General features: G+C 34.9%; 2 protein-coding genes across 14 annotated transcripts in view; one reads left to right on the forward strand and one right to left on the reverse strand.

The window, feature by feature from the left end:
- The first annotated feature begins 240 nt into the window (after nucleotides 1-240).
- On the forward strand, nucleotides 241-13,971 carry Dhc62B (Dynein heavy chain at 62B). The gene is made up of 2 exons (XM_088263243.1): nucleotides 241-478; nucleotides 1,357-13,971. Exons 1-2 carry the CDS (start codon nucleotides 353-355, stop codon nucleotides 13,006-13,008), a joined length of 11,778 nt encoding a protein of 3,925 aa, XP_088119369.1. The 5' UTR covers nucleotides 241-352; the 3' UTR covers nucleotides 13,009-13,971.
- Nucleotides 13,972-14,396: 425 nt separating this feature from the next.
- Nucleotides 14,397-26,948, reverse strand: part of scb (scab) — a 31,710-nt gene continuing 19,158 nt past the window's right edge. For 7 of the 13 annotated variants that reach the window (XR_015837824.1, XR_015837827.1, XR_015837822.1 and 4 more), the window contains 16 exons: nucleotides 26,038-26,208; nucleotides 25,195-25,325; nucleotides 24,641-24,713; nucleotides 23,617-23,758; nucleotides 22,322-22,520; nucleotides 21,794-21,957; nucleotides 21,574-21,655; nucleotides 21,155-21,274; nucleotides 19,981-20,188; nucleotides 19,295-19,498; nucleotides 18,069-18,129; nucleotides 17,354-17,492; nucleotides 17,132-17,197; nucleotides 16,808-17,026; nucleotides 15,922-16,199; nucleotides 14,397-15,572 (listed from right to left, as the gene is read on the reverse strand). Coding sequence is in view for 6 of the 13 variants with exons in the window: in XM_088263248.1 (XP_088119374.1) it covers nucleotides 16,985-17,026; nucleotides 17,132-17,197; nucleotides 17,354-17,492; nucleotides 18,069-18,129; nucleotides 19,295-19,498; nucleotides 19,981-20,188; nucleotides 21,155-21,274; nucleotides 21,574-21,655; nucleotides 21,794-21,957; nucleotides 22,322-22,520; nucleotides 23,617-23,758; nucleotides 24,641-24,713; nucleotides 25,195-25,325; nucleotides 26,038-26,208 (1,802 nt within the window). In the remaining 7 variants the exon portion in view is untranslated. Of the gene's footprint in view, nucleotides 15,573-15,921; nucleotides 16,200-16,548; nucleotides 17,027-17,131; nucleotides 17,198-17,353; nucleotides 17,493-18,068; nucleotides 18,130-19,294; nucleotides 19,499-19,980; nucleotides 20,189-21,154; nucleotides 21,275-21,573; nucleotides 21,656-21,793; nucleotides 21,958-22,321; nucleotides 22,521-23,616; nucleotides 23,759-24,640; nucleotides 24,714-25,194; nucleotides 25,326-26,037; nucleotides 26,209-26,948 lie in introns of those variants that run through there. The other 6 variants (XM_088263247.1, XM_088263250.1, XM_088263244.1 and 3 more) reach the window with 2 other exon arrangements.

Consider the following 26,948-nt stretch of genomic DNA (forward strand, 5'->3'; position numbering starts at 1 on the left):
ATAGAGGGTTCTTTTATTCTGCCCAGTTTTACTCTTGCATTCTTTTAAATCTAGGATGCACTGATTATTGATCTAACATGAATGGAGGAGATATTTTTTTGAGGTTGCTAATATAAACAAAAGGCTGAATTATTCACATACAAATTTCACAAACAATTTAAAACACTCAAATTTACAGAGAAATAATTTCAGTACTTACTCATTATATTTTATTCAAATGTTATTGCAATGCTTCTCCATTTTCAAAATTCAATAATGGGATGAGAAGTGACATTTGTTTTGAACAGAAACTATATTGTTGACAAGATGTGAATTTCTTAATATTTACTTCATGTGAAATTTTGACCCAAAAATGGCGAGCAACCTTAGGAATATGCTGGAGCCAAAAGTGAAGATCCCAAAATTGATTCCTCCTCCAGATATACATATGTTTGACAAACTACCAATAAAACTACCTCCGCCATATATTAAAAAAAAGGTATTTATTTTTGCTTTCAATATTGCTCACTCCTTTCAAGAACGTCATAAACCAAAATTCGTCAATTTTCAGTTGTGCATGTTTTCGGAATGCCCAGAAAATGTACTATATCCCAGCAAAAGCGGCATATTTTAAACTTAATATTTACCCGCTGCAGGGCAGAAAGTGTTGTTTTTGCATTTTGAAGAAAAGGTATTGTTTAATCATTTTTTTAAATATACTAAATATTTTTCAAATGGAGAAAACCCCTTCAGGTTTTACCTAAAAAGATCTGTTGCACAGTATAAAGTTCAGTAAGTGGCTTGATATTTATTTTTAATACATTGTATTGTATTTTTAAACTTTAAAAACGTTCTCCTGAAAAATCAAGTTTTTTGATTTATGATGTTCTTGAAAGGAGTGAGCGATATGTACTTCTACCTATTTTTTTTTTATATTAACCAGCTGCCTGACATATATCTGAAAAAATACTTTATGGAAAGATATATATGTAGTGTTTATATTTTCTTATTTTGTTTTTACCTTATGTTTTTTATATTTTCTCATTTGTTGATTTTAAATATGCTTCTTACCTTATGTTTTTCTCATTTATTTATGTTAAATATGCTTCTTATGCCTATTTGTTATACCTGTTTATTGTTTTTATGCTATCCCATGTCCCAAAATGAGAAATAGAAATTACTCATCGGGAATATTATATATATGACTTATGTATGTAATATGTTTTGAAAAATAAATAAATAAATATATCTCTTCAACAGAACATACATGCTCTTGACATTAAATTCTAAATTGTTTACAATTTATGTGCACAAAGGTGCAATTTTTATTTACTGTTTTATTTTAATTATTTATTTTTAATGTTATATTTTTTATAGGCTAGGGATAAAAAAATGAAAGAATTCTTAAAAGAGAAAGCTTATGAAGTGAGAAGAACTGTGGAAAAGGAGCCCGTGAGACCTTCCGATGTGGAATTCTATCCCGAAGAGCAATCTGTGTACATAGAGGAATTACGGAAATGTGCCAGTCTAGTCGTACCACCTCCTATGGTTAAATCGTGGGAGAAAAAAATATTAAAAATGGTTCCGAAAAAACTCAAAATAAAATTCCCTAAAAGTGTGGTTGAAATCCTCAATGAAAGCAAAGACGAATGGAACACGTGTTTGCATGACTTGGCGATTAAATCCAAGATCAGAGAAATACCCGGAGTGGAGAGGGTACGTTATCAAGAAAAACCATTCAAATTTGGAGGAAAAACTATAAATTACGAAGCGTTCCTTAAGACGAGGAAGAATTTGAAACAAAAGTTGTACACTGTTCATCCGTTCATATGTTATGTTCAAGAGAGCTCCGCTAAAATGTTTCCCGCCCATTTGTTGCACTTTCACATTTACAGAATGAGAGGAATAATTGAAATGACTTATTTAAAGCAGTTAATCGATGCCGATTTGTTAGAAGCCGAATCCATTCTAACGACCATTTGGTATCCTTATATTGTAACTTGGCTCAAAGTACCTCGCTGTCTCAACGATGTTCCCACGAAGAAGCGAGCCAACTTGCTCAGTTGCGCTTCTGTGTCGATAGCGATGCAAATTACCGAGTTAATGAGAGCTTCCATAGATTATATTATAGAGGTAGTGGGTAATCCAGAAAAGACACCGCAGATCCTCATGGAATTAGATTTTGATAAAGATTTGATACTCGTTCCTTCATTTCTCGAGATATCTGCTATGTATCATAAAGTAATAGATGCTGTAGCGTCTATAGCTAAGCGACTCATACCTCTGGAGCGTTGGGTAAATTTGCCAACAGAACATGATTATTTGCCTGTCAAATTGAACGATTGGACACTTCAGGATAGTCACGAACGGCTACAAAAAAGTTTAGACAGTGTTTTTGACCCGGTCAAAGTGTACATGAATAGTGTGAGGGTTCAATATGGTGTCCTTTTTAAAGATTTTGAGACGGATATTGCGACTATAGAAGAAGATGAGACATTTGACGAGTCATGCGAGAGAATCAACCATTTCCAAGGATTGTTGGACGAGTTATCAGCGGGAATGGGAAATGAATATTTCGAAGTAGGAAAGATAAATCAAGAAAAAATGATAGCAGGCCTCAAAATTGCCGCAGTAAGGTGTCAAGAAGAACTTCTGAATTTACTTTGTTTAGCCCATCAGCAAGAAAACCAGAGCATTTGTGCTGGTTTTGAAGATATTGCGGAAAAAGCTTCCATTATTCCTCAAACTGCCACAGAGCTTATAGAAAGTGGAGCGTATTGTTTACATGCCAAAACTATTTTAATAACGCAACTGACAGAACGTATTACGGAATCGCTTATTATAATGAGCAAACTGATTGAAATGACAGCACTATCTCCCGAGCATGTAGAGTTAAATAATAGAACTGTAAATTGGTTACAAGATATAAAACCTATACTAGATAGAAACGCTAGCAGCTTCGAAACGTGCAAATTTGAAATGGAAGAAAATCTAATAGCCAAAACAGCCGTATTGGCTAAACGATTACAAGAACTGATGCCATTCTTAGAAATTCTCGACGATATGGACGATATAAATAACACTCTGGAATACTTGGAAGACATTCGTAGACTGGTGCACTGGTTGGATGATTGCGACCGCCAAATGGCTTGGATTAATCACGAAGAGAGCGTCTTCCAGTTTCCCATCTCCCAATACCCCGATCTGGAGGAATTAAAGAATTATATACTACCCTTTTATGATTTAATATACTTATTGCATAAATGGCGACGCAGTTACTACACGTGGATGGATGGAACGTTTGAATATATCGATAATGCACTAGTAGAAGAGCAACACGAAGAATACTATAAAGAGTTTCTGAAACTATCAAAAAACTTTAAACTGAAAATAAAACAACAAATAGCCGAAAACAACGAAAGAAGATTTAAGGGCTTGGTTGAAGATCCGGATCCTATGAATTTACCGGCTCCGATGAAGCTATGCGCCCAAGCGCTTAAGGAGTTGAAGGATTGGAGACCGAATGTACAGCTGGTGAACATAATGTGTAACTCCGCTCTGCGTCAGCGGCACTGGGATGAAATGGCAGAGATCGCCGGCTTCGACATTACTCCCGATGCCGGAACTACTATAAGGAAAATCATCGCTATGGATTTATGGGCGGAAATGGATCAATATGAAATTATTAGTATGGGAGCGTGCAAGGAGTTGGCTCTAATTACAAATCTGGAAAAAATGGTAGCCGAGTGGGCAAATGTCAATTTCAAAACGAATCCTTATAAAGATACCGGTATACAAATATTAACCCAGTTGGATGATATACAAGCTATTTTAGACGATCAAATTGTTAAAACAATAGGCATGAGAGGTTCGGCTTTTGTAAAGCCCTTCGAAACGGAGGTAAGAGCTTGGTACGAAAAATTAAAGAGAATTAATTCCTCCATCGATGAATGGGGTAAAGTACAATGTCAGTGGCTTTATTTGCTGCCTATCTTTTCATCAAAAGACATCATTGCTCAAATGCCCGAAGAAGGCGTAATGTTTCAGGAGGTGGATAGCACATATAGAAGGTACATGGGAATTGTTGCCAAAAACCCTAAAGTTTTGGAGACGGCAGGTGGATTCGGGCTCCTAGAAAGTATGGTAACCGCTAATGGATTACTCGAAAAGATCAACGATGGTGTTAATAGTTATTTAGAAAAGAAAAGGTTATTTTTCCCCCGATTTTTCTTTCTATCCAATGATGAAATCTTGGAAATTTTATCGGAAACTAAAAATCCACTACGGGTTCAACCGCATCTCAAAAAATGTTTCGAAGGCATCAACAAATTGGAGTTTGATTCTGAACTGAATATTCTCGCGATGATCAGTAAAGAGGAAGAGCACGTGGAACTTTGCGAAATCATATCCACCGCGGCCGCTCGGGGCTCAGTGGAGAAGTGGCTGGTTCAAGTGGAAGAACAGATGATTCGCGCCATTCGCACAGAAACTGAACAGAGCTATATAGAGTACCCGACTATCCCGAGAGAGGAATGGATCACCGTGTGGGAAGGAATGGTAGTTCTGTGTGTGTCTCAAATTTACTGGGCGATGGACATTCACAATTGCTTAAAGACTCACAAACTGACTGAATTAGTCAAATTTCACACCCAATTAACCAAGCAATTAAATCAGATCGTTACTCTTGTTAGATCTCCCAAACTGACCAACTTAGCTAGAATCTCCATAAAAGCGTTGATAGTAATAGATGTGCACGCCAAAGATGTCGTTCAAGAATTAATCGACAAGCAGGTCGTAGAAGACACAGATTTCAATTGGTTAGCTCAATTGAGGTATTATTGGGAGAATGACAATGTGGCTGTTAAAATAATCAACGCCGTAGTGAAGTTTGCTTACGAATATCTGGGCAACACCGATCGCTTAGTGATTACGCCTCTCACGGATCGGTGCTATAGAACTCTCATAGGAGCTTACTATCTCCATCTGAATGGCGCTCCCGAAGGGCCCGCGGGAACAGGGAAGACGGAAACGACTAAGGATTTAGCTAAAGCGCTGGCTGTGCAATGTGTAGTTTTTAATTGTTCCGATGGACTCGATTACAAAGCTATGGGTAAATTTTTCAAAGGTTTAGCATCGTCAGGGGCGTGGGCGTGTTTCGATGAATTCAATCGGATAGAGGTAGAAGTGTTGTCTGTAGTGGCGCAACAAATTCTCTGCATCGTTCAGGCCGTACGACAACATGCCGAAACTTTTTTATTCGAAGGAACACTATTAAGATTGAACCCGGCGTGTTATGTCTGCATTACCATGAATCCCGGATATGCAGGAAGGTCCGAGTTGCCGGATAATCTTAAAGTCTTGTTTCGCACTGTTGCGATGATGGTGCCCGACTACGCCATGATCGGAGAGATATCTCTGTATTCTTATGGCTTTATCGATGCTAGAAATCTGTCCATTAAAATAGTAACCACATATCGCCTGTGTTCCGAACAGCTCTCTTCCCAGAACCACTATGACTACGGAATGAGAGCTGTCAAAACTGTGCTCTCGGCGTGTGGTAATAATAAAAAGAAGTTTCCAGACGAAAATGAAGGCGTACTTTTACTTCGATCATTAACTGATGTAAACTTACCTAAATTTTTGTCTTTCGACGTTCCGCTGTTTGAGGGAATTATTTCTGACGTTTTCCCGGGAACATCTTTACCCGCCCCGGATTATTCAAAACTAATAGAGGCTTCCGAAGAAGTTTGTAAAAGACTTATATTAGAACCGACTGATTCATTTTTATTGAAAATAATACAAACTTTCGAAATGATGATAGTGAGGCACGGTTTCATGTTAGTCGGTGACCCTTTTTCCGGTAAAACGAGTACACTGAAAACCTTAGCGGATGCTCTGGCCATCGTGAGCGACTATAAGATATCGACAAGTTTCAGAGTCGTCAATCCGAAAGCTGTTACAATCGGACAGTTATACGGGGCTTTCGATCCCGTTTCTTACGAGTGGACAGACGGAGTGGTAGCGACAACATTCAGGGAGTACGCGTCGGAAGATAACGCTAATAAGAAATGGATCATCTTCGACGGCCCGGTGGATGCCGTTTGGATCGAAAATATGAACACGGTGCTCGATGATAATAAGAAATTGTGCTTGACTTCGGGAGAAGTCATCGCAATGTCGGATACGATGTCCATGATCTTCGAAGTGATGGATCTGTCGCAAGCTTCTCCCGCTACCGTTTCGAGGTGCGGGATGATTTATATGGAATCCGCAACCTTGGGACCCATGCCATTTGTAAAGTCATGGATCAAAACCTGCAATCCTTATTGGAGAGACGACTTCCAAGATTTGTTACACGATATGTGCGAATGGCTGTTTCCTCCAACGCTGACATTTGTGCGGAAGTTTTGTAATCAGATGGTCAGCGGAGGGGAGATAAACTTGGTAATGACCACTTTACGCCTCATTGAAATGCTGATGAATGACGCTATTCAAGGCGAGGAAGATTCTAGGTATGTCAAGACGTGGATCCAGGCTTCCTTCATTTTTGCCGTCTGTTGGGGTATAGGCGGTTTATTGACTACAGATTCTAGAGAGAAATTCGAGGAATACTATAGAGAGTTCTGGAAAGGCGAAGTTCCAGTACCCGAGAGCTTAGAACGGATCGACGTATCCATTCCGATCGAAGGCTCATTCTATGATTATGTCTATCAATACAAACAAAAAGGTTGTTGGAAACATTGGGGTGAAATTTTAAAAGCTGAAAAACTGGTGGAAACAATAAATTTGCAGCAAACTGTCATTCCGACGTTGGACACTGCAAAATACATATTTTTGCTAGATCTTCATGTAAGGTATAAAAACCCTTGGCTCATAATCGGCCCGACAGGAACCGGTAAAAGCTTTTACATTCAAAATTATATGATGACACGCTTATCTTTAAATCATTATATGCCAATTTTTATCACGTTTACTACCACAACTTCGGCAAATCAAACGCAGGACTTGGTTATAACTAAACTGCTCAAAAGAAAGAATAATATTTACGGTCCCCCTAAAGGAAGTCTCGCCGTTATATTTGTAGATGATATGAATATGCCGGCTAAGGAAGTTTACGGCGCTCAACCCGCTATTGAAATATTACGCCAATATTTTGATCACAAACATTGGTATAATTTAAAGACAACAGAAAAAATCTACATATTGGAAGTGTTATTTTTAGCTGCCATCGGTCCTGTGGGCGGTAGCAAGCAGTTAATTTATGCCAGACTATTACGGCACTATAGCATGGTGGCCATTAATGAATTTTCGGAAGAAACGATGACTAGAATATTTACCAACGTCCTGCAAATTGCCATGAGGCGTAATGGATTTGGCAACGACGCCATGCCGTCCATCATGGCCATCGTGGCCGGAACTATGGACATGTACCAGTCTGCCATGAGGGATTTGCGTCCCACTCCTGCCAAGTCGCACTATATATTCAATCTCAGAGACTACGCCAGAGTAATCCAAGGTTGTTCCATGATAAAAAAAGATTCTGTAGATAATAAAAAAGTTTTCATAAAATTGTGGATTCACGAAATCCTGCGTGTGTTTTATGACAGGCTCACGGATGATGAAGACAGGGGGTGGCTGTTTGGTAAATTGCAAAAAATGACCAGGGAATATTTCAAAGAGTTTTTCGACGTGGCTTGTGATAATTATCAAAACGACCAAGGAGTGGTGACGGAGGAAACTCTTCGAGGTTTGATGTTCGGGGTTTACTTCGACCCGGACGCCCTCGACGATGAGAAGAAATACGAAGAGATACCGAGCGTAGAGGCGTTTTATAAGAAAGCCGAAGAATCTTTAGAAGAGTATAATTCAATGAGTAAGACTAAAATGAATATTGTTTTGTTCCAGTACGCATTGGAACACTTGTCCAAGATTTGCAGAATATTTTCTATGCCGGGAGGCAGCGCCCTGCTCGTGGGTGTAGGGGGCTCGGGGCGCCAGTCCTTGGCGCGCCTCGCCAGCAGCATGACCGGCAAGATACTGTTCCAGCCGGAAATTACCAAGAGCTACGGAATTCGCGAGTGGAGGGAAGACATTAAAAAGGTACTCCGACAATCTGGCGGAATGGGAAAGGAAACTAGCTTTCTTTTCACGGAAGGACAGATCCAAGAAGAGACCTTCATACAGAACATTGACAGTTTACTCAACTCCGGGGAAATTCCAAATTTGTACGAGTTGGATGAAAAACAAGAAATTCTGGAGCTTGTAAGATTAGCCGCGCAGGGAGGTAATAGAAATTTAGACGTGAGTGCTTTAGAAGTGTTTGCCTTTTTTATTGCAAGGTGCAAAGCAAAACTTCACATAGCTCTGTGTTTCAGTCCTATAGGGAGCTCTTTCCGCAACAGATTGAGGTTATATCCCTCGCTTGTAAATTGTTGCACTATCGATTGGTTCGAGAGTTGGCCCGAAGACGCCTTAGAAAAAGTGGCTCATCATTATATGAACGATGTTAATTTGACTGATAATGTTAAGTTAGCATCTGTTGTAGCGTGTAAATATTTTCATGTCGATGCGAGACGAATTTCCGATGAATTTTATATCAAATTTTCAAAAAAGACTTACGTTACTTCCGCATCCTATCTTGATTTGATTAAATCATTTACCAAGTTGACTAATAGAAAACAAAAAGAGTTACGCGCAGCTAAACAGAGATATGTGAATGGTCTAGATAAACTCAATTTAGCCGCTGAGGCGGTAGCGATTATGCAACGTGATTTAAATGCACTCAAGCCCCAATTGATAATAATGGCAGCGAAAGGTGCCGAAATGATGGCCGAAATAGAAAAAGAGACTCTCGAAGCCGATAAGGCAACTGTACAAGTCCGAGAAGATGAGAAAGTTGCCAACGAACAAGCCGCATCTGCCCAAGCTCTCAAGAAGGATTGTGAAGCTGATCTGGCCTTGGCCATACCTATTCTCGAAGATGCTATTGCAGCGCTAAATACTTTAAAACCGACCGATATTACTTTAGTAAAGTCAATGAAAAATCCTCCTGCCGCAGTTAAACTCGTAATGGCGGCTGTTTGCGTCATGAAAAATATTTCCCCGGATAAAATCCCCGATCCCGCAAATCCGGGAAAGAAAATTTTAGATTACTGGGGACCTAGTAAAAAGCTACTCGGAGACATGGCTTTTCTACCGAATCTGAAAGAGTTTGATAAAGATAATATACCCGTTGCCACGATGGCAAAGATCAGAAAAGAATATCTGCCTCACAAAGATTTCAAGCCGCATATAATTGCCAAAGCGTCTACTGCCGCTGAAGGATTATGCAAATGGGTTATCGCCATGGATATGTACGATGCTGTAGCCAAAGTTGTAGCTCCTAAAAAAGCCAAACTGCAAGCGGCGGAAGATGAATTTGCGGCAACTATGGCTATTTTAGATGAGAAAAAGGCAATGGTCGCAAGGCTGGAACAAAAAGTTGCTGACTTAAACATGGCTTTGGAAGAAGCAAATTTGAAAAAACAGCAGCTCGAAGATGAGGTAGAGCTATGTATCAACAAATTGTATCGTGCTGAGAAACTAATCGGCGGTTTAGGAGGAGAAAAACATAGATGGACTGCGGCGGCGGAAAATTTACAAATACTTTATGACAATTTAGCCGGAGATATTCTCATATCTTGCGGCATTATCGCTTACCTGGCTCCTTTTACAATGCCATTTAGAATTGCCACAATTGCGGACTGGAAACGTTGTACTAAAGAATTGGATATTCCATTTTCGGAGGATTACGTCTTTAGCAAAGTTTTAGGAACCGATATAAAAATACAAAACTGGTATATAGCCGGACTTCCTAGAGATCAGATATCTACAGACAATGCTATTATCCAAGACACCTCTATTAGGTGGTCTCTCCTGGTAGATCCCCAAGGGCAAGCTAATAAATGGATAAAGAAAATGGAAAAGTCAAATGACTTAGCAGTGACAAAATTGACTGACCCTAATTACATGAAAATATTAGAGCCGTGTTTAGAATATGGAATGCCTGCGTTGATTGAAAATATTCTGGAAGAATTGGAAGCGCCATTAGATCCGATATTAATGAAGAATACATACATTCAAGGAGGAAAAGCATTCATAGCTCTGGGGGAAAACGTAATAGAATATAGTCCTAAATTTAGATTGTATATGACTACCAAACTCAGGAATCCTCATTATCTTCCCGAAGTTTTTAACAAAGTCACTCTTATTAATTTTGCTTTAACGGTTGACGGATTGGAAGATCAACTACTCGGTATAGTTGTAGCTAAAGAAAGGCCCGATCTGCAGGAGAAAAGAGAAAAGTTGATTGTTGAGAGTGCCGAAAATAATGCGGCATTAAAGAATGTCGAAGACAGCATTTTGAGGACTTTGCAAGAGTCCAAAGGTGATATTCTGGAAGACGAAGGTGCAATCGAAATTCTCGATTCATCCAAAATTTTATCTGACGATATATTAATAAGGCAAGAGGCCACTAAAGAGACGGAGGCGATGATTGAAGAATTCAGACTGAGGTACAGACCGATCGCGACACATTCTGCTGTCATATATTATTGCGTTACCGATTTGCCCAATGTCGACCCCATGTATCAATATTCACTGACGTGGTTTATCAATTTGTATATCCTCTCCATTGAGACCGCTAACAAATCAAAGATATTAGAAAAACGACTTAAGTTTCTAAGAGATGCTTTTACATACAATTTATATTCCAACGTCTGTCGCTCTCTCTTCGAAAAAGATAAACTGATGTTTTCATTTTTACTGTGTTCCAAGATAATGTTGGCAACTCACGAAATTGACGCTGGGGACTATAACTTTTTACTGACGGGTGGGATCGCAGTAGACAACACATTCAAAAATCCAGCGCCCTGGCTGTCTTCTAAATCCTGGGATGAAATTTGTCGGGTATCGGAGGTTAGCGTATTTAAAAAATTTAGAGAGTCTTTTACGGAAACGGTCGGTGTGTGGAAAAAGATTTACGACTCTTTAAATCCTCACTGCGAAAAATTACCCGGACAATGGAACAATTCACTCACCGACTTCCAGAAGTTGATTGTAGTGAGAATTCTAAGACCGGATAAATTGATCGAAGCCATAACGCAATTTGTAGAAACAGTTTTAGGGAAAGAATTTGTTTCGCCTCCTCCGTTTGATATTCGCAAATCTTATAATGACTCAAATTGTCTGGTACCGTTGATCTTTATCTTGTCTCCGGGAGCGGATCCCATGGGCGCTTTGTGGAAATTCAGCGAAAAGATGGGGTATGACAATAAATTCTTTTCAATATCTCTAGGCCAAGGGCAAGGCCCCATAGCTCAGGCCATGATCGAACAAGCTCAAATAGAGGGAGGATGGGTATGCTTGCAGAACTGTCATCTGGCCGTTTCTTGGCTTCCCGTTTTAGAGAGAATCTGCGAAAATTTTGATTTGACAAATACGGACTTGAACTTCCGACTATGGTTGACGAGCTATCCGTCTGACAGTTTTCCACAATCCGTGCTTCAAGTCGGAGTGAAAATGACAAACGAACCTCCGACTGGTCTTCAGAATAACCTGAGAAGATCTTATATATCTGAACCGTTGAAGGAAGCCGAATTTTACGAAGGTTGTCCCGGTAAGGACAAAATTTTCAGCAGGCTTTTGTTCGGAATTTGCTTTTTCCATGCCGTTGTGCAGGAAAGGAGAAAATTTGGGCCGCTAGGTTGGAATATTCCTTACGGTTTCAACGAATCCGATTTCCAAATATCAGTAATGCAGCTTCAAATGTTCCTAAATCAGTATGAAGAGACGCCTTACGTGGCAATATCTTACTTAACGGGCGAATGTAATTACGGAGGCAGAGTCACCGACGACTGGGATAGAAGACTCATAGTCACAATTCTCAAAAACTTTATCAATCCCGAGATGATCAAAAACCCAAACTACTTATTTTCGACAATAGGCCCAGAATACGGTTTACCCAGGCGCTCGGAATACCAAGACTACATGAAACATATAGACAACATTCCGGCTATCACTCATCCGGATGTTCTGGGGCTTCACATGAACGCAGGCATCTCCCGCGACTACTCGGACTCCATGGCCCTCACCGGCACCCTGCTGCTGGTGCAGGGAGGTGCATCCGGGGGCTCTTCCGGCACGGGTCCTGACATCTTATTGGCGCACTTGTGCACCGATATTCTGTCCAAATTACTCCCGCCGTTTGATCTCGAAGCAGCCAAGGAAAAGTTTCCCGTCAGTTACACGGAATCCATGAACACAGTTCTGGTTCAAGAAATGGAACGATTCAACAAGTTGGGAAATGAAATAAGGTCATCTCTGATAAATCTTCAGAAAGCGATTAAAGGCTTAATTGTTATGTCTCCCCAGCTAGAAACTCAAGCGAATGCCATGCTCATTAGTAAAATACCAACTAACTGGGTCAAAGTGTCATATCCGAGTCTGAAGCCGCTCGCGAGTTATGTCTTAGATTTCGTCGACAGGTTGAAAATCTTGCAAAATTGGTTTGAGAAAGGAAAACCTCAATCGTTTTGGCTGTCCGGATTCTTCTTTACTCAAGCGTTTCTGACGGGAGGCATGCAGAACTACGCAAGGTGGAAGAAAATACCGATCGACACGCTAATATTCGATTGCGAAGTTATGCGACCGAGGGAGCAAATTGTGGAATCCAAGGAAAGCATTTATATCTACGGACCGTTCATAGATGGTGCGAGGTGGAACGCACAAAGTCACATTGTCGATGAACAATTACCCAAAATACTGAACGAACCGATGCCTCACTTGAGATTTTTCCCTGTAAAAAAGGCTGAATTCAGCGAAGGTACCAAATATAGGTGTCCCTTGTATAAAACTATAGAGAGGAGAGGAGTACTGGCAACCACTGGCCACTCCTCTAACTTTGTGTTGTCCCTCATGTTACCTTCGGACAAACCTTCAGCTCACTGGGTCAAGCGGAGTGCGGCACTTATCCTTCAACTAAGTGATTGATATTGGTAGGATAAATATATATTTTTACTACTGTCTTCATAATTGAACTCTTTTCATTGACAGCTTTTTTACTGGGATACATAATTCATCAAATATCTCCATCTATCCTATTTTTGAAAACCTTTTACCCAAATTTTTAATATTTGAACCTATGAAAACTGACCAATTCAATCTATATAATTTTAAAATAGGTTGATTTAAATAGTAAATAAATATACTTTAATGCGTTCTGTACGTCAAAACACGGCTCCCGTGTCCATATAAATATTGTAGTCACGGGTTGAACACGGAAGTGTGTTAAATAAAGAAATACATTCGTAGACGGTTTTTGTGTTTTGAAAACACAAAGCACATTCATACTGATTCATGATGTGCAAATAGAAAGTAAAATTCGATTTGAAAAAAGTGATGGGTTTTCAAAAAATTTGCAAATATAAGTTTATCCATATGACATTATTTTATATGCAGTCTTTTTAAAATGTATACATAGTAGAACCTCAACTATCATAATAATTGGGGATGAAGGTAGTGCGGACAAGGAAAAATCCGAATAAAAAAATCATAATTGGCAAGGAATGATAAGTACAATCAGTATTAAATCATTTTTATCAGTCAAGATATAGCTTTAATTTAATTATTTTTTTAAATAATTTTTTTAATAATTTTGTACCTTTAGCTGGATGTACTTTTTGAAGCTGCCATATCGAAAATAGTTTTAAGACAGACAAATGTCCTGAGTTAAACTCTTCTTGTCTCTCAAACTACTTCACAACGACATTACTATGTACATGACTGACCACTGAAAGGCTTCAGAACGTAAAGGACCAATACCTTCACTTACAATGCAAGCAACGGTAGGCGCAATTCGCTTCATGAAAATTAACAAATTAATTATTATCAGTTTGGATAATCGAAAATCTAGGTAATGAAGGTTCTACTGTAAATTTTTAAAAAAATCAAGGAAATAGTACTGTATCAAATACAATTTTTAATAGTTAGATTCAAGGTTTGTCGCTGGGTAGTATAATTTTTTTTTATCTGAAACCACATGCAACACAATACATATTATCAATATGAATACTCACATTATTATTTTTGTAGGATGCAATATATTATTGGCCCTGCATTTTTTTTTGTATAGATACTTTACATCAAATTTTACATATTTTTTATTATGGACTTAGGACTATTCAAAAATATGACAAAAAATTAATACGCCTCTATTAGTGTAGTTTTTATATAATAAAATTTACCATAAATCTTTTGTTTTATTTAATATAATTTTTTATATGGATAAAAAGTAGATAAAAAATGTACGATGGAAGAATTACAAAATGGAAAATATCAATTACACAATGGTTTAAGGAGAGAAAATTAAAAATGATGTATTTTTTTTTTACAAAACTTTATTACAAATACTCTATATTATACAATGATAAAAGGTCTTATAAAGATACGCTGAACATTACATTAAACGACTAGAATAAATAAATAGCCTTGCACTTACCATACTACATAGATTTATTACATATCAGATCTAGGCTAAGGGTATTAAAGATATCATTAAAAATATTATGTAACACTTATTCGGAGAATACCCTGTTCGCTGTACACACTAAAATTACTCTCTACATATCTAGGGTGAGCTAAAAATACTCCATCTTATTGTTACATCATCTTATTTGTATTTTGAAGTAAACGATCACTGATTTCACATACCAATAAATGTCAAAACACTTTTTAACATAAATCAGACCAAAATGCACAAAAACAAATTAGCTAACCATCGTTTTTCGTTCAGCTTTTGGTGATGTTTACTTGATTGTGATTATATTAAGGCAGGGTGATCAGTCCCGTAAGTCCTGTAAATCAGGGTGATCATTCCTGTCAAGTTCCATAGATTTAGGAGTAGAATATGTATACAATACATGAGAAATGCATAAAATGCTAAAATAAGAAAAAAGTTATGTTCAGTAGCTTAAAATTAATCTACTCTTTGTTAACATGAAAATTTAAAAAATTTATCTACCTGTTGAATGTTGTCAAGAAGAATACGACTAATTTGGGCGGTTTTTGGAAAACTCAAACAAATTCTACAAAATAAAGAGATTTCGACCTGTTTAGAAAGAAAAGTTTTTGAATTCTGCATACTGCCAGTGAGCACATATGCACTAGAGACTATGGCTCTGACAAAGAGAAATGCAGAGAAGCTCAAGGCACACAGCGATCCATGGAAAGATCCATGCTTGGTTTTAGCCTGAGGGATAAAATTAAAAATGAATATACCAGGAAAAAAAACCAAAGTAGAGGACATCATGGATCGCGTGGCAAAACTCAAATGGCAGTGGGCGGAACATATAGCAAGACAGGACCCCACAAGATGGACCCCGAGAATTCTACGATGGAGACCTTGGGAGAAGAAAAGAGGTGTCGGAAGACCCCAAAAGAGATGGCCTGACGACATTGTCGCTGTGGCGGATAAAAACTGGCTGCAAGCAGCAACCAACCAGAAGAAATGGAATAAAGGGGAAGAGGCCTATATCCAGCAATGGAGGCCAGGGGGGCTCATAAAGAAGAAGTTGAATGTTGCATAACCCAATGCAACAGACTAGAAAGTGTTAAACTATCTTCTTCTAACCCTTATCTACACCCAATGGTGCATAGAGTACTGCATCGTATTGACACAGTGTTATCTTGATCGTTACTTACATGAAGGCAAGGTGATAACTCCTGCGCTTCAGGGACCAGTCCAGGGTAATATGAAATAAATATGACGTTGTAAAATCAGTGTTAATCGAAAGACTACTATAATGCAAACACTATAGACGATACCAAAATATAAACACATTGTCCACCATATGCATTTGTGAAGACATTTAACTGTTTGTAGGAGTAATAACAGTTCTCCGCTACTTATGGTCAACCTCTCAGAGAACATGGTGAAACCTTATTTATTCATGTAAACAAAATTAGTCAAAAATGAGTATGGACGTGTTACATCTGCACTTATAATTCAAGTACTATCAAATAGGACTTATTACATCTGTCAATATGGTTTTTTTTAATAATACCATCTTCATAATCTAAATTTTAATCAAATACTTATTTGGCAAAACTGGTGATTCAACTTTACTAAAATCTGCTATTAGTTTTTATCACGTTCGATCGGCATCACATTATTATTAAGAATACTTTATGTATTAATTTTAAATCAAACACAGATTTTTGAGTCTACTAAGTTGTATTTCATTAACAAAAACACATAAAAAATTATATTGTGACAATTGTTTCGCCTTGTTAGGGCATTATCAAACGAATGACATTCGTTTGATAATGCCCTAACAAGGCGAAACAATTGTCACAATATAATTTTTTATGTGTTTTTGTTAATAAAATACAACTTAGTAGACTCAAAAATCTGTGTTTGATTTAAAATTAATTCATAAATTAAAATGGAGTTCTACAAATTAAACGCCAAATCAATAAATTAACCTGTCCGGGAGTGAATTTCTGCGGACAAAACTGTATCTGGGGAGTCAGTTTTCTTGCTTTATTTTTTAAACTTATTGTAATTTTAAATTATAGTCGATGCTTATAAACTTTTTTTAATTACACCAGTAAATATGATTTATCGAAGCATCGATAATTTTGCCGTAAATAATTTTTTAAACATGTTTTGATATAATTCATGTCATAAATCATATTTCGTATTGGCCGTACATGTACGGCTATACTCCTTTGAGGAAAATTTGGTATGGCCGTACATGTACGGCCATACTCCCAGACAGGTTAAGAATACTAGTTGATTTTTTAAATGTATGATATTGTGAAAAGAAATTTCTCATAGACAGTTTAGTTTGAGAGATCTCTATTGCCGAGAGGTCATTAACTGCTTTTCGCTTTCAATGGGTTTTTCACTAAAATGACATATTTTAGTGTGTAATCGGAAAATATTTAGAGTTTAGCATTAGATTTTTTAGAGATCTTCATCTGTTAGGTCATCGACTGTTGTATCATTCTGAAAAAAAAGAGAACAGTAATGAAAATAGTTTATAGAAAATTAAAGAGTTTTTTTTTTAATGTTAACCCAATATATTTTTATAAAACTATAAATTCCACTTACAACACTGTTCTCCTGATTTTTTAAAAGTTCCAAGTCTTCTTTTGTGCTTCTCTTGAAGAAATTGCACTGGAAATAAAAGTTCATAAAGAAACATGAAAAATATTGGCTTTTGTACTACTATTTTTATTACTGCTTGTTTGATATCTCAGTATGTTTATCGTCAGACAATAGCACCAAAAATTGTTGCGGATAAAAAAAATAAAAGAAAAAAAATGTATGTACCTTATAGAGTCCAAATGTAATCAATGTCAATAGGAGTATTCCCAAAACGACAGATAGAATGATTATCCAAATTGGTGTTGAGGGAGGAGGAAGAACAGCACCGACCACTAAAGATCTAGTGTAGCTGTACACTTTAGTTCTAAAATAATACAAAAATAATTCAAATAGCTATAAAATACTTCGGCATTCACTTTGTGGTAAGACATGGTGAAATTGTAAAAGAAAAACACTTGCTTTTTACTATTTGAGTTATATTTATTTTATTATAACGACTAGTTTCGGAAGCTATGCTTCCATCTTCAGGTCTAAATATAAACTTATACTTACAGTTAATATTTAGACATGAAGATGGAAGCATAGCTTCCAAAACCAGTCGTTTTAATAAAATAAATATAACTCAAGTGGTTAAAAAAAAAAAGTATATTTATTTTACAATTAAAACTACATTTAGTGATGAGAGGTAATGTAAACTTGGGAATAATGATTAAAATTAATTTGGAAAATTATGTTTACAACACACATTGATTTAAATGTAAAAATAACTCTTTTCTTTTCAAAATCATACATTTATTTTGAAGAAAAACTTATTTTTCCAATACAAAAACAGTACTTTAAGCATAAAATTCGATTACGTTAAATATTACCTGGGTTTAAAGAAAATTAAGTTGCGATTTATCGTATATTGGATTGTAATCTTATGAGCTTGGATACTTACGGTCGCAAAGCTACAGCGTATGTGGAAAGGGTGACTGAGTTTTCCTTTTTAATAATCTCATCTGCAATTTAATGTAAAAAAAAATAGTAAATTAAAAAAAATAAGTAATATTTTTACTATAATCTTCGACTCTTTCACATTCATACACCTCATACGTACCCCCTGATTATTCCGACTCCTGACCTGACCATGCCCAAGTATTTTTTTTTTTTTTTTTATTCATTTAATATATTTATAACATAATACATTTGAATCATTTATACATATGGAGAACTTTTATATTTCGATTCGCTGTGCCTCTCCATAAAATAAATACTTGATCATGCAATGTTTTTCTCGGTCTTCCTCTGCTTCTATTACCAACCAAATTCGCTTGATAAATTTGTTCTATTTTTCTTTCTTCACTCATTCGATTTGAATCGAAAGATCACATTTTGACTGCATTCAGTCTACTTTCATCCTTCTTTTGCTAACTCCATGCTTCACTTCCATAGATTAGGGTTGAAACCAGGACTACGTTGTGTACTGCCAGTTTAGCTTTCGGGAAAAGGTTTATATTTGCTATAACTGATTTCACTGCACCATTTACTCTGTTCTGGTACTGCCAGTTTAGCTTTTTTCAGTTTTTTGTAACCGGATGTTTTTTTAAAATATTTATTTTTTATTTTTCTTATTTATTACTATTTCAACTTAATTTTAAATGTATTAAAAAATAATTCTTTCTAATGTCTTGCCTAAATCTAAATAAATAAAACCAAATAAATTTTATTCTAACTTTGTGAGTGACCACGGAACAAAAGCAGAAAGGGAAGAATTCAGAATGCTTTAAGGTGGTACGCACATGTGGAACGAATAATAATAAGAGAATGACTAAGAAAGTATATATATGGTGAATGTGAGCAGGAAAATAGAACGGGGACGACTGAAAATGACTTTCATGATCAGATCAATCAGAACCTAAAATCTGGTGGTGTCAAAAGTCTGCATAATCGGAGGGCAAATATGACTAGATATATGGATGTGAAGGAAGCTAGGAGTGTATGTCAGAACAGAAGACTCGGAAAACGATGTGGTAGTAGTAAAGAATTCGGAAACTTTAAAATGTGAACTAGACTTGTCTAGTTCTATATGCGCAATGTATAGATTACGCAGAGAATGTCGTACAGTTTTATTTTGGATCCGACAAATACGCATTTATATTATATTTATGGACAATAAACACATACCTAGATTAGTAACATTCAACTTCATTCGAAGAACCATGTGAGCGCCATTCCCACCAGCGGGCAGACCCCCTATTTTGATACAGTTCACTATAAAACATGTGACACGTTGGTCAGTACAATTGAGATGCAATGTTTTTGTTTTTGGGAAATTCCCTTCCGATACAATGATGGGTAAGTTAACATCTGTGGTGGTGTCAAATATATCTGAAATCAAAAGAAATAATTATTATTCAACTTTTTATAAACCTTAGCATTGCGGTCATCTTTTACCCTCTACTTGCCTTTTCTTACAAAATGGTCTGTAGGAATTATTATATGGCCTACTTACTTTGCCTAGTGCCATTGTACAGTCCTCGCAAATTCTCAGTCTTAGTGATAAACTAATTGAAGGTAAAGTGACTTATGTAGATACCAATCCAAGGGAAATATAAAATAAAATAGTGTGAAACGCTTCATTTTCATTTTGGCTTTACCAGGAATATTATCCAGGCTTTGCTGGAAATATTTTGTCTTGCATGAAAGTTAAATATTTTAACCACTAGACTAAAGATTTAAATAAACAATACTTTCATGGAACATTGAATGATTCTATATTGCATTGCATTTCATTGGTAGACTTTTAGGATGTGATTTTTAAGTTGATTTAAAAAATATCTAACATAAGAACGGGGAAAATATACACATACCAAATGTTAACAATTCTTTAGATGTTCTGCTAGTTGTTCCTTCCTCAGAGTAAATTACTGTATCAGGTGTTACGCTGTCAGTTGTTTGATACATTGGAGTGGTCAAATCGGAATCATTTTCAATTGCAACATTACGTCCTCCGTCTGCTCCGGTAAAGAAATGTCCATTTTCAGGATCACACAAGAATGGAGCCTGGTTTATAGTATCCTATAAAATGTAAAATTACCATGAAAATTATCCAATATTACACAAAAATATTCATAGAGTAACAGAATTCAATCATCAGTAAAAAATCATACAATAAAAAACATTAAAGGTCAAAGAAACATCTAACATTTTTAATTATAAAAATATATAACACGCTTCCAAAAAGATAGTAAATCAATTAATCTTTGTTCAAACGAGAGCAAATTATTCAATCTATCACTCGTAAATATAACACAGTTTATGAAATTCTATAAAAAAAAATCTATTAGAACGTGGTTAATATAAGAACTACATGTACATATATAAAGAATTTTTAAATTTTTAGTATTTTTACAGCATTCTGCAATCACTTATAGCGTGTACATTTACATAGATCAATAATATAATACTCTTATGGACAGCAGTTACAATATGAGTGATAGGTAGAATATAGATACAATAGGTGAATGATAAAAGAATGGATGGGGATCACTGTCACTATTTCAACTTTTCTTTTGTAATTGATGCTAGCTACTTGCCATTTGATGCTTATAGTGTAACCAGGGTTATACAATTAATTGTATGATATTTCTTCCAACAATTTATGGCATCTCATCATATATTTTTCATCCTCTATATATCAACGTCAATCATCGGAATCAAATATTCCGATCATAAACAATCATCTCATAATTTAATTTTTTTTAAATAAATAAATAAACATAGGGCACTGCATTATATAAACACAGTGTTATCTTGATCGTTAATACACGAAGGAAAGGTGATCAACCCTCTGCTTCAGATACCAGTCTAGGGTAATATTGAATAAATATTAGAGTGAAAAAATCACTTATATTTATTTGACCCCCCCTGGGAATCGAACCCGGGACCTCCAGAACGGTAGCCGAGCGTGCTGACCATTACACTACGGAGACGGGATAAACATAAATTAAATAAAAATTATGTATCAAATTGTTCCATACATACCTTGGGCTCATATAAATCTATTAATGTGTAGTTGATGTTGGTAGTATCATCTTTATATGCTACAGGAATGTAGTATTTCATTTGAAAAGCATCTAGTGACGTTGGACCTTCATTTAAAACCTATAAAAAAATATTTACTCAAAAAATATAGATAAATAATTCAAAGAAAGAGTAAAAGTGTTTTAAGTCAATTGGTTCTTTTATATTTGGCTCTCAAGAAAGGATCTTAAATATTATTCATTATTTCACGAAATATGTTTCTTACATATGAAATTCTCAATATACATCTGCCTTTTTCAAAATTTTTTTTTTTAAATTATGTCTTAGTGGTAGCATGAATAACTTCCACATATTGCCATGGATTTAAACTTTTATTATATTGAAGATGTTTTAAGGAATAGTGCTAAAAGAATATTCACCTCATATGTATGTGAAATCGTTACATTCTGTGGCTTAGTTGAACTAGAATTCAGGTTAATAAACCCATCGGCTAAAGCCTCCCTGAAATTAAAACCATACATTTTAATTTTACGTATAAAACTAAATATATATATATATATATATATATATATATATATATATATATTTTTTTTTAAATACTCTGATGTTTCATATTAAAAATATATAAATAAAAAATACCCAATGACTAGAATATTGGCTTCAGTTTTCAATGGAATTTCCAGTTTAAATATGTTGTCCTTTGGATTAACTTCCTCCCCACCGCTAGAAACCTTTATATCAAAGCTAATTACTGTCTGAAAACTTGTTAGTAATGACGCATCCAATTCCACTATTATGAAGGTCTGAAAATAAAGAATAAATATGTCACTGGATTTACAGTACAAATACTGCTTTAATAGGACTATGTACTTTATTAAATTGCAAATAGTCTGCAATCATAATGCATACATAGTCTTGTAATCATATTGCGATAATATAATTAATTTTATTTATTGTTTCGACATTTACTTTGTGGTAAGAGATGATGAAATTTTGATGATGAGTTTATTTTATGACGACTAGTTTTGGAAGCTTTGCTTCTATCTTCAGGTCTAAATGTAAGTTTACATTTAGACTTGAAGATAGAGGCATAGCTTCCGAAACTAGTCGTCCTAAAATAAACTCAAATGGTAAAGAAACAGATTTTTTTTATATATAATTAATTACCTCGCCATTTGTAAACAAAGGATTTGCGAGATCACAGGAGAGAAGAGAGTCCTGCAGGTGGCAGCGATGTGGAACTCTCAGTAAAGGAGTTATACTGGGCGGAAGAAATTCTGCTCGGGTGAGAAATGCTGGCTCTCCAACATTTAGAATGCTTATATTGAGTCCGATACTCGGTGTGGAACCAATAGTATAGGGAGACCTGAAAACCAAAATATGGTTTACCTTCTAAATATCATAACAATGTTAGCATGTCTCACTTCCTTTGCTTGAATTCCACTCATTTAAGTTGAATATATAACTAAATTTAAACATTCTGACTTTGTCTAAATACTTGTTCACAAATCTGGATCATCTCCTCTTAGAAGTTATTTTTTTACCTTATTTTTATTTTTGACATCTCGACATAGATGAAGAACAATATGGAAGTCTGGACATTTACAAGGCTTATGACCGTCATAGGCCTGGTTAAGTGATCACTTTACCATGTGTAACATTCATCAATTCTACCCATGATTGACAACCACACTATCGAAATTTTTTAAACTAACGACATACAAACCTGACTTGATTAAACTTTCAAAGGAGATGCAAGAATATATATTATTCGCAATAAGTGGTGTTCTTATGGATACTTTACTTTCGAAACATTTTTTTAATTAATTAATAAAATCCTTAAGTGTGAAATCAAGTTTATTGCGTGTACCCATAATTTAATACAGGTCTAAAATTTTAATAAAGCTGTACTAGAATTGCAAACAGATTTGGCTCTCAAGAAAAAAAAAAATCGTTTTAGTGTGCATATTTGGCTCTTAGGCTAATAACTTTGCCGACCACTGTGTTTGATTAAGCTTAGAAAGTTTAGTTTATTGAAAAACATCTTAAGCGTTTGCAATGTCAAATTACTTCAATGTGCCTGAGCCCTTGGCATATTGTATTTTATAATAACAACTTGATATTATGAATCCGGCCCTGTATTAGATAAAGCTGAATATAAAGAATACACCATCGGGTAGGCCAGTGTTCCGCAAACTTATTCTATTCAAGGTATACCTACCAAATTAAGAAATTTCAGAGGTGCATATTTACCATATTATGGTAACATATTTAACATTTTATGTTTAATGCGAAATATGAGCCTACTTAACTGAGCGCAGGCAATCAATATTTGGAGCGATAGTGTTATTTTCACAAAACTAGACTTTTTTCCACGGCACACCAACTAACCACCATGGTACACCAGTGTGCCACGGCACACGCTTTGCGAAACAATGAGGTAAGCAGTTGTGAACACTTACCCGACCAACTGTTTAACTGTGAGCTTGAGATCTGGCTGGCAAATGCGATCCTCTCCACAGCCAGTGGCAAACGGCACCCGAAGTATTGCTTCGCGTTTGGTGGAAGGCCTCAGTACGGCACATTTCTCGCAGAAATAAGAATCTAAAAGTACATTTAAGAATTTCATTAATTGATTCGGCAGTTACTTTCTGGTAAAATCTATTTATTTTTAATTTACGTTTTACTTACTAGGGTTGTTTTGATACCATTAACAAATGAGGGGTTTAAAAGGAAATTTATAATTTTCCAAGAGAATTCATTATTGAACATCTCAAAATATTAAACACATAATTTTTATTTTTCAAATAATAATTTATATGCAACATTTTAAGTGTGTCCAAAACTTGTTCACAAATCTGAATTATCTTCAATTAGGAGTTATTTTTTACACTATTTTTTTTGACATCTCAACATAGACAAAGAATATGGTTGATATTTGACTAAAGTTAAGATGTCAATCATGGGTAGAATTGGTGAATGTTACATGTGTGTAAAATGATCACTTAACCAAGCCTATGATGGTCATAAGCCCTGTAAATGTACAGACTTTCATATTCTTACTATGTTGAAATGTTAAAAAATTATATAAATGATTTATAATTTGATAGATTAGGGGAGTTATTTTTTAAATGCATTTGATAAGTTTAGGTACATAATTTTGTATTATATAATTAGTGATTATAATTAATCCATATTATTTTTTGACATCTCATCAAAGATGAAGAAGAATATGGATCATATAATTTATTCATTTTCATATTATTTTTTGACATTCATCTTTGATGAGATGCCAAAAAATAATATGAAAATAACTCCTGTAATTGGAGATAATCCAGATTTTGTGAACAAGTATTTGGACACACTCAAAATGTTGTGTATTAAATTCAATTCAAATTTACTAATTTAAAATTAATTTCATAAGAGACTTTTATTCCTGATAAATTTGTCACAAAAAATATTTCATATAATACCTCTTGTACTTACCAATTGCAGGATTGGTTCTCAAAACAAAACTCATTTGAATTCCAATAGGACGAGAAAAATCAGTACTGTTGGGCTGCAAAAGAAATATTTTAATTACATTTATTTAGAATAGTAAAAATTATTTAGTTTATTTTAGATTTTTTAAAATATTGTAAAAGCTTCGACGTCAGCTTGCTGCTAAAACTTATAAATGTTTTTTAAATGTGAATATAAATCTCCATTAAAAATGTGTTAAAATGGTCATGGATACTATTTTCGTACAGAGGTCTCCCATGTCACAAATTGTAATCTATCGTATCTGTATATGTATGTGATAGACGGCTATATCTGCCATTTCTTTAATGAAAGATATGAATTTGACTACATACTATGAGGCTTAACTGTGAATATGTTAAACATTGGAATCTATTTATGTTTATTGTTTTTATTGCAAGCCTAAAAAGAACACTATTTTAGTTAAATATTGGTGAAGTAAACGTTTGAAAATTTATTTTAGAATTTTCGCAGCATCAATAATACAAGATGAATGATAAATATTTTAAAAGAAATCTTACATTAATGAAGATTATAGTTTCTTTGCAGAAAACAGTTCCCAATTTTCCAACAACATAATACATTTCTTCATTTGAATTTCCAACAGTAGCAGTGCTATACTCAAGATCTACTGACAGTTTCACTGTTATTTCTGAAAAATGAAAAAAGCATCCTATTTATTAATTATCATGATAAACGACGATAAATTATAATCAAAACAATAAGTCTTGCATTATAAATTGGGTTTAATTTCTCCCAGCAGAAACATACAAATTGGCCATTATTACTATGTGTTATTAGTATGTATGTCCATTATTAGTATGTATGTCTTTTGGTTAAAAGCGAAGCTACTTCTATATTTGCATGAGTAAGAGATTATCAACGAAGTATAATCATTTAGTACTGTCCTACAGTGTCATTTACACAAGACCTACTCAAGAGATATAATTAAATGATTTTATTAACCAATACATATTGAAAATTGAAAATGCATAAAGATTAAACTGTTAAAAACATAAACAATATAAAGTTTTAATAATATTTTACAATACCTATGTTACAAAAAAAACTATGTAATGTCATGTTTTAAAGTATCTTTTATTCTCAAATATTCTTATCTGATATTATAAAAAAAATTGTGAATGATTCAAAGGGAAAAAATGAAAACTAAAATTCATTTCATTTAAATCCACTCTATAACAGATGCCTTCATCATAATAAAAATTGTTTAAATATACAATACATACTACCCACTACTTAAAAATCAAAAATTGTGATTTTTTTATTTGTCAAATCTATATTTTTAGTTATTGATTGACCCAGCATGTCATTCGATTTCAATATACATGGAATCAGATAATTACCTGTCATAAATGAAACAGCTCCAATAAACTTATGACAAATTTTAGCAGTAAAATTGGTGGATTCCAGTGATAATTCTGATGGTAATGCTTCCATTGTGGAGACAACATCTATAGACGGATGACATCGAAGCAATACCGCTTTTGCGCTTTCATATGCCCCTATTGCCAAATCTGCAATAATAATAATACATAATCAATGCATTTAAAAGTTTTATTTACAAGAAATGTAAAATATTATCAGGGGCTGTATTGATTTTTACTAAACTTGGTGGAGTTTATCACGAAACTGAAGGTAGTTTTTGCTTTATCATATCAGAATTCTTTGAGAGTAATTGCATTAGACCTGAGAGCGAAATTTCAAGTTGCTTGCTTTACATATTCCTCAATTCAACATATTTTCCATTTTACTCGAAAACCTGATGCGATATCTAAAAATCAGGTATGCCATTTATTTCGGAAGGCAAATTAATATAACTAACTTGACAAACTATACTTTTAACAAAAAGCCGATAACCATTGACATCTTTTTAAAATCATAAAATGTATTATCATTTACAGTGAAATTCGGATTTTACCTCCCTGGATCTAAAATTTTCCCGCCAATTGTGTGTAATTATTTCAGTCCCGATATATATTTTGGTACATTTGTTACCTGCATTTACGTTTTTTTTTCCCAGTTTACTTAGAAAATATCCCATTATTCGATTTTTGACTCAATCTGTAACGCAATTTGTCATCATTGTTTATGTGCAGTTTTTACGTTTTTGTTTGTTTTATTCATAAAGTCATTAAAAATTTGAAAAAAAAAAAAAAAAAAATCAATACGCCCAAAATATTATTTTCAATTTCTACGTTCCCACTGTTTAGGTTTTTGTATGCAAAAATCTCATCTACATGATTTTCACAATTTA

The sequence above is a fragment of the Brachycentrus maculatus genome, unplaced genomic scaffold (genome assembly GCF_059751285.1).
Source record: "Brachycentrus maculatus isolate JH-2025_06_01 unplaced genomic scaffold, ASM5975128v1 h1tg000197l, whole genome shotgun sequence".
In the NCBI taxonomy this organism is placed as follows: Eukaryota; Metazoa; Arthropoda; class Insecta; order Trichoptera; family Brachycentridae; genus Brachycentrus; species Brachycentrus maculatus.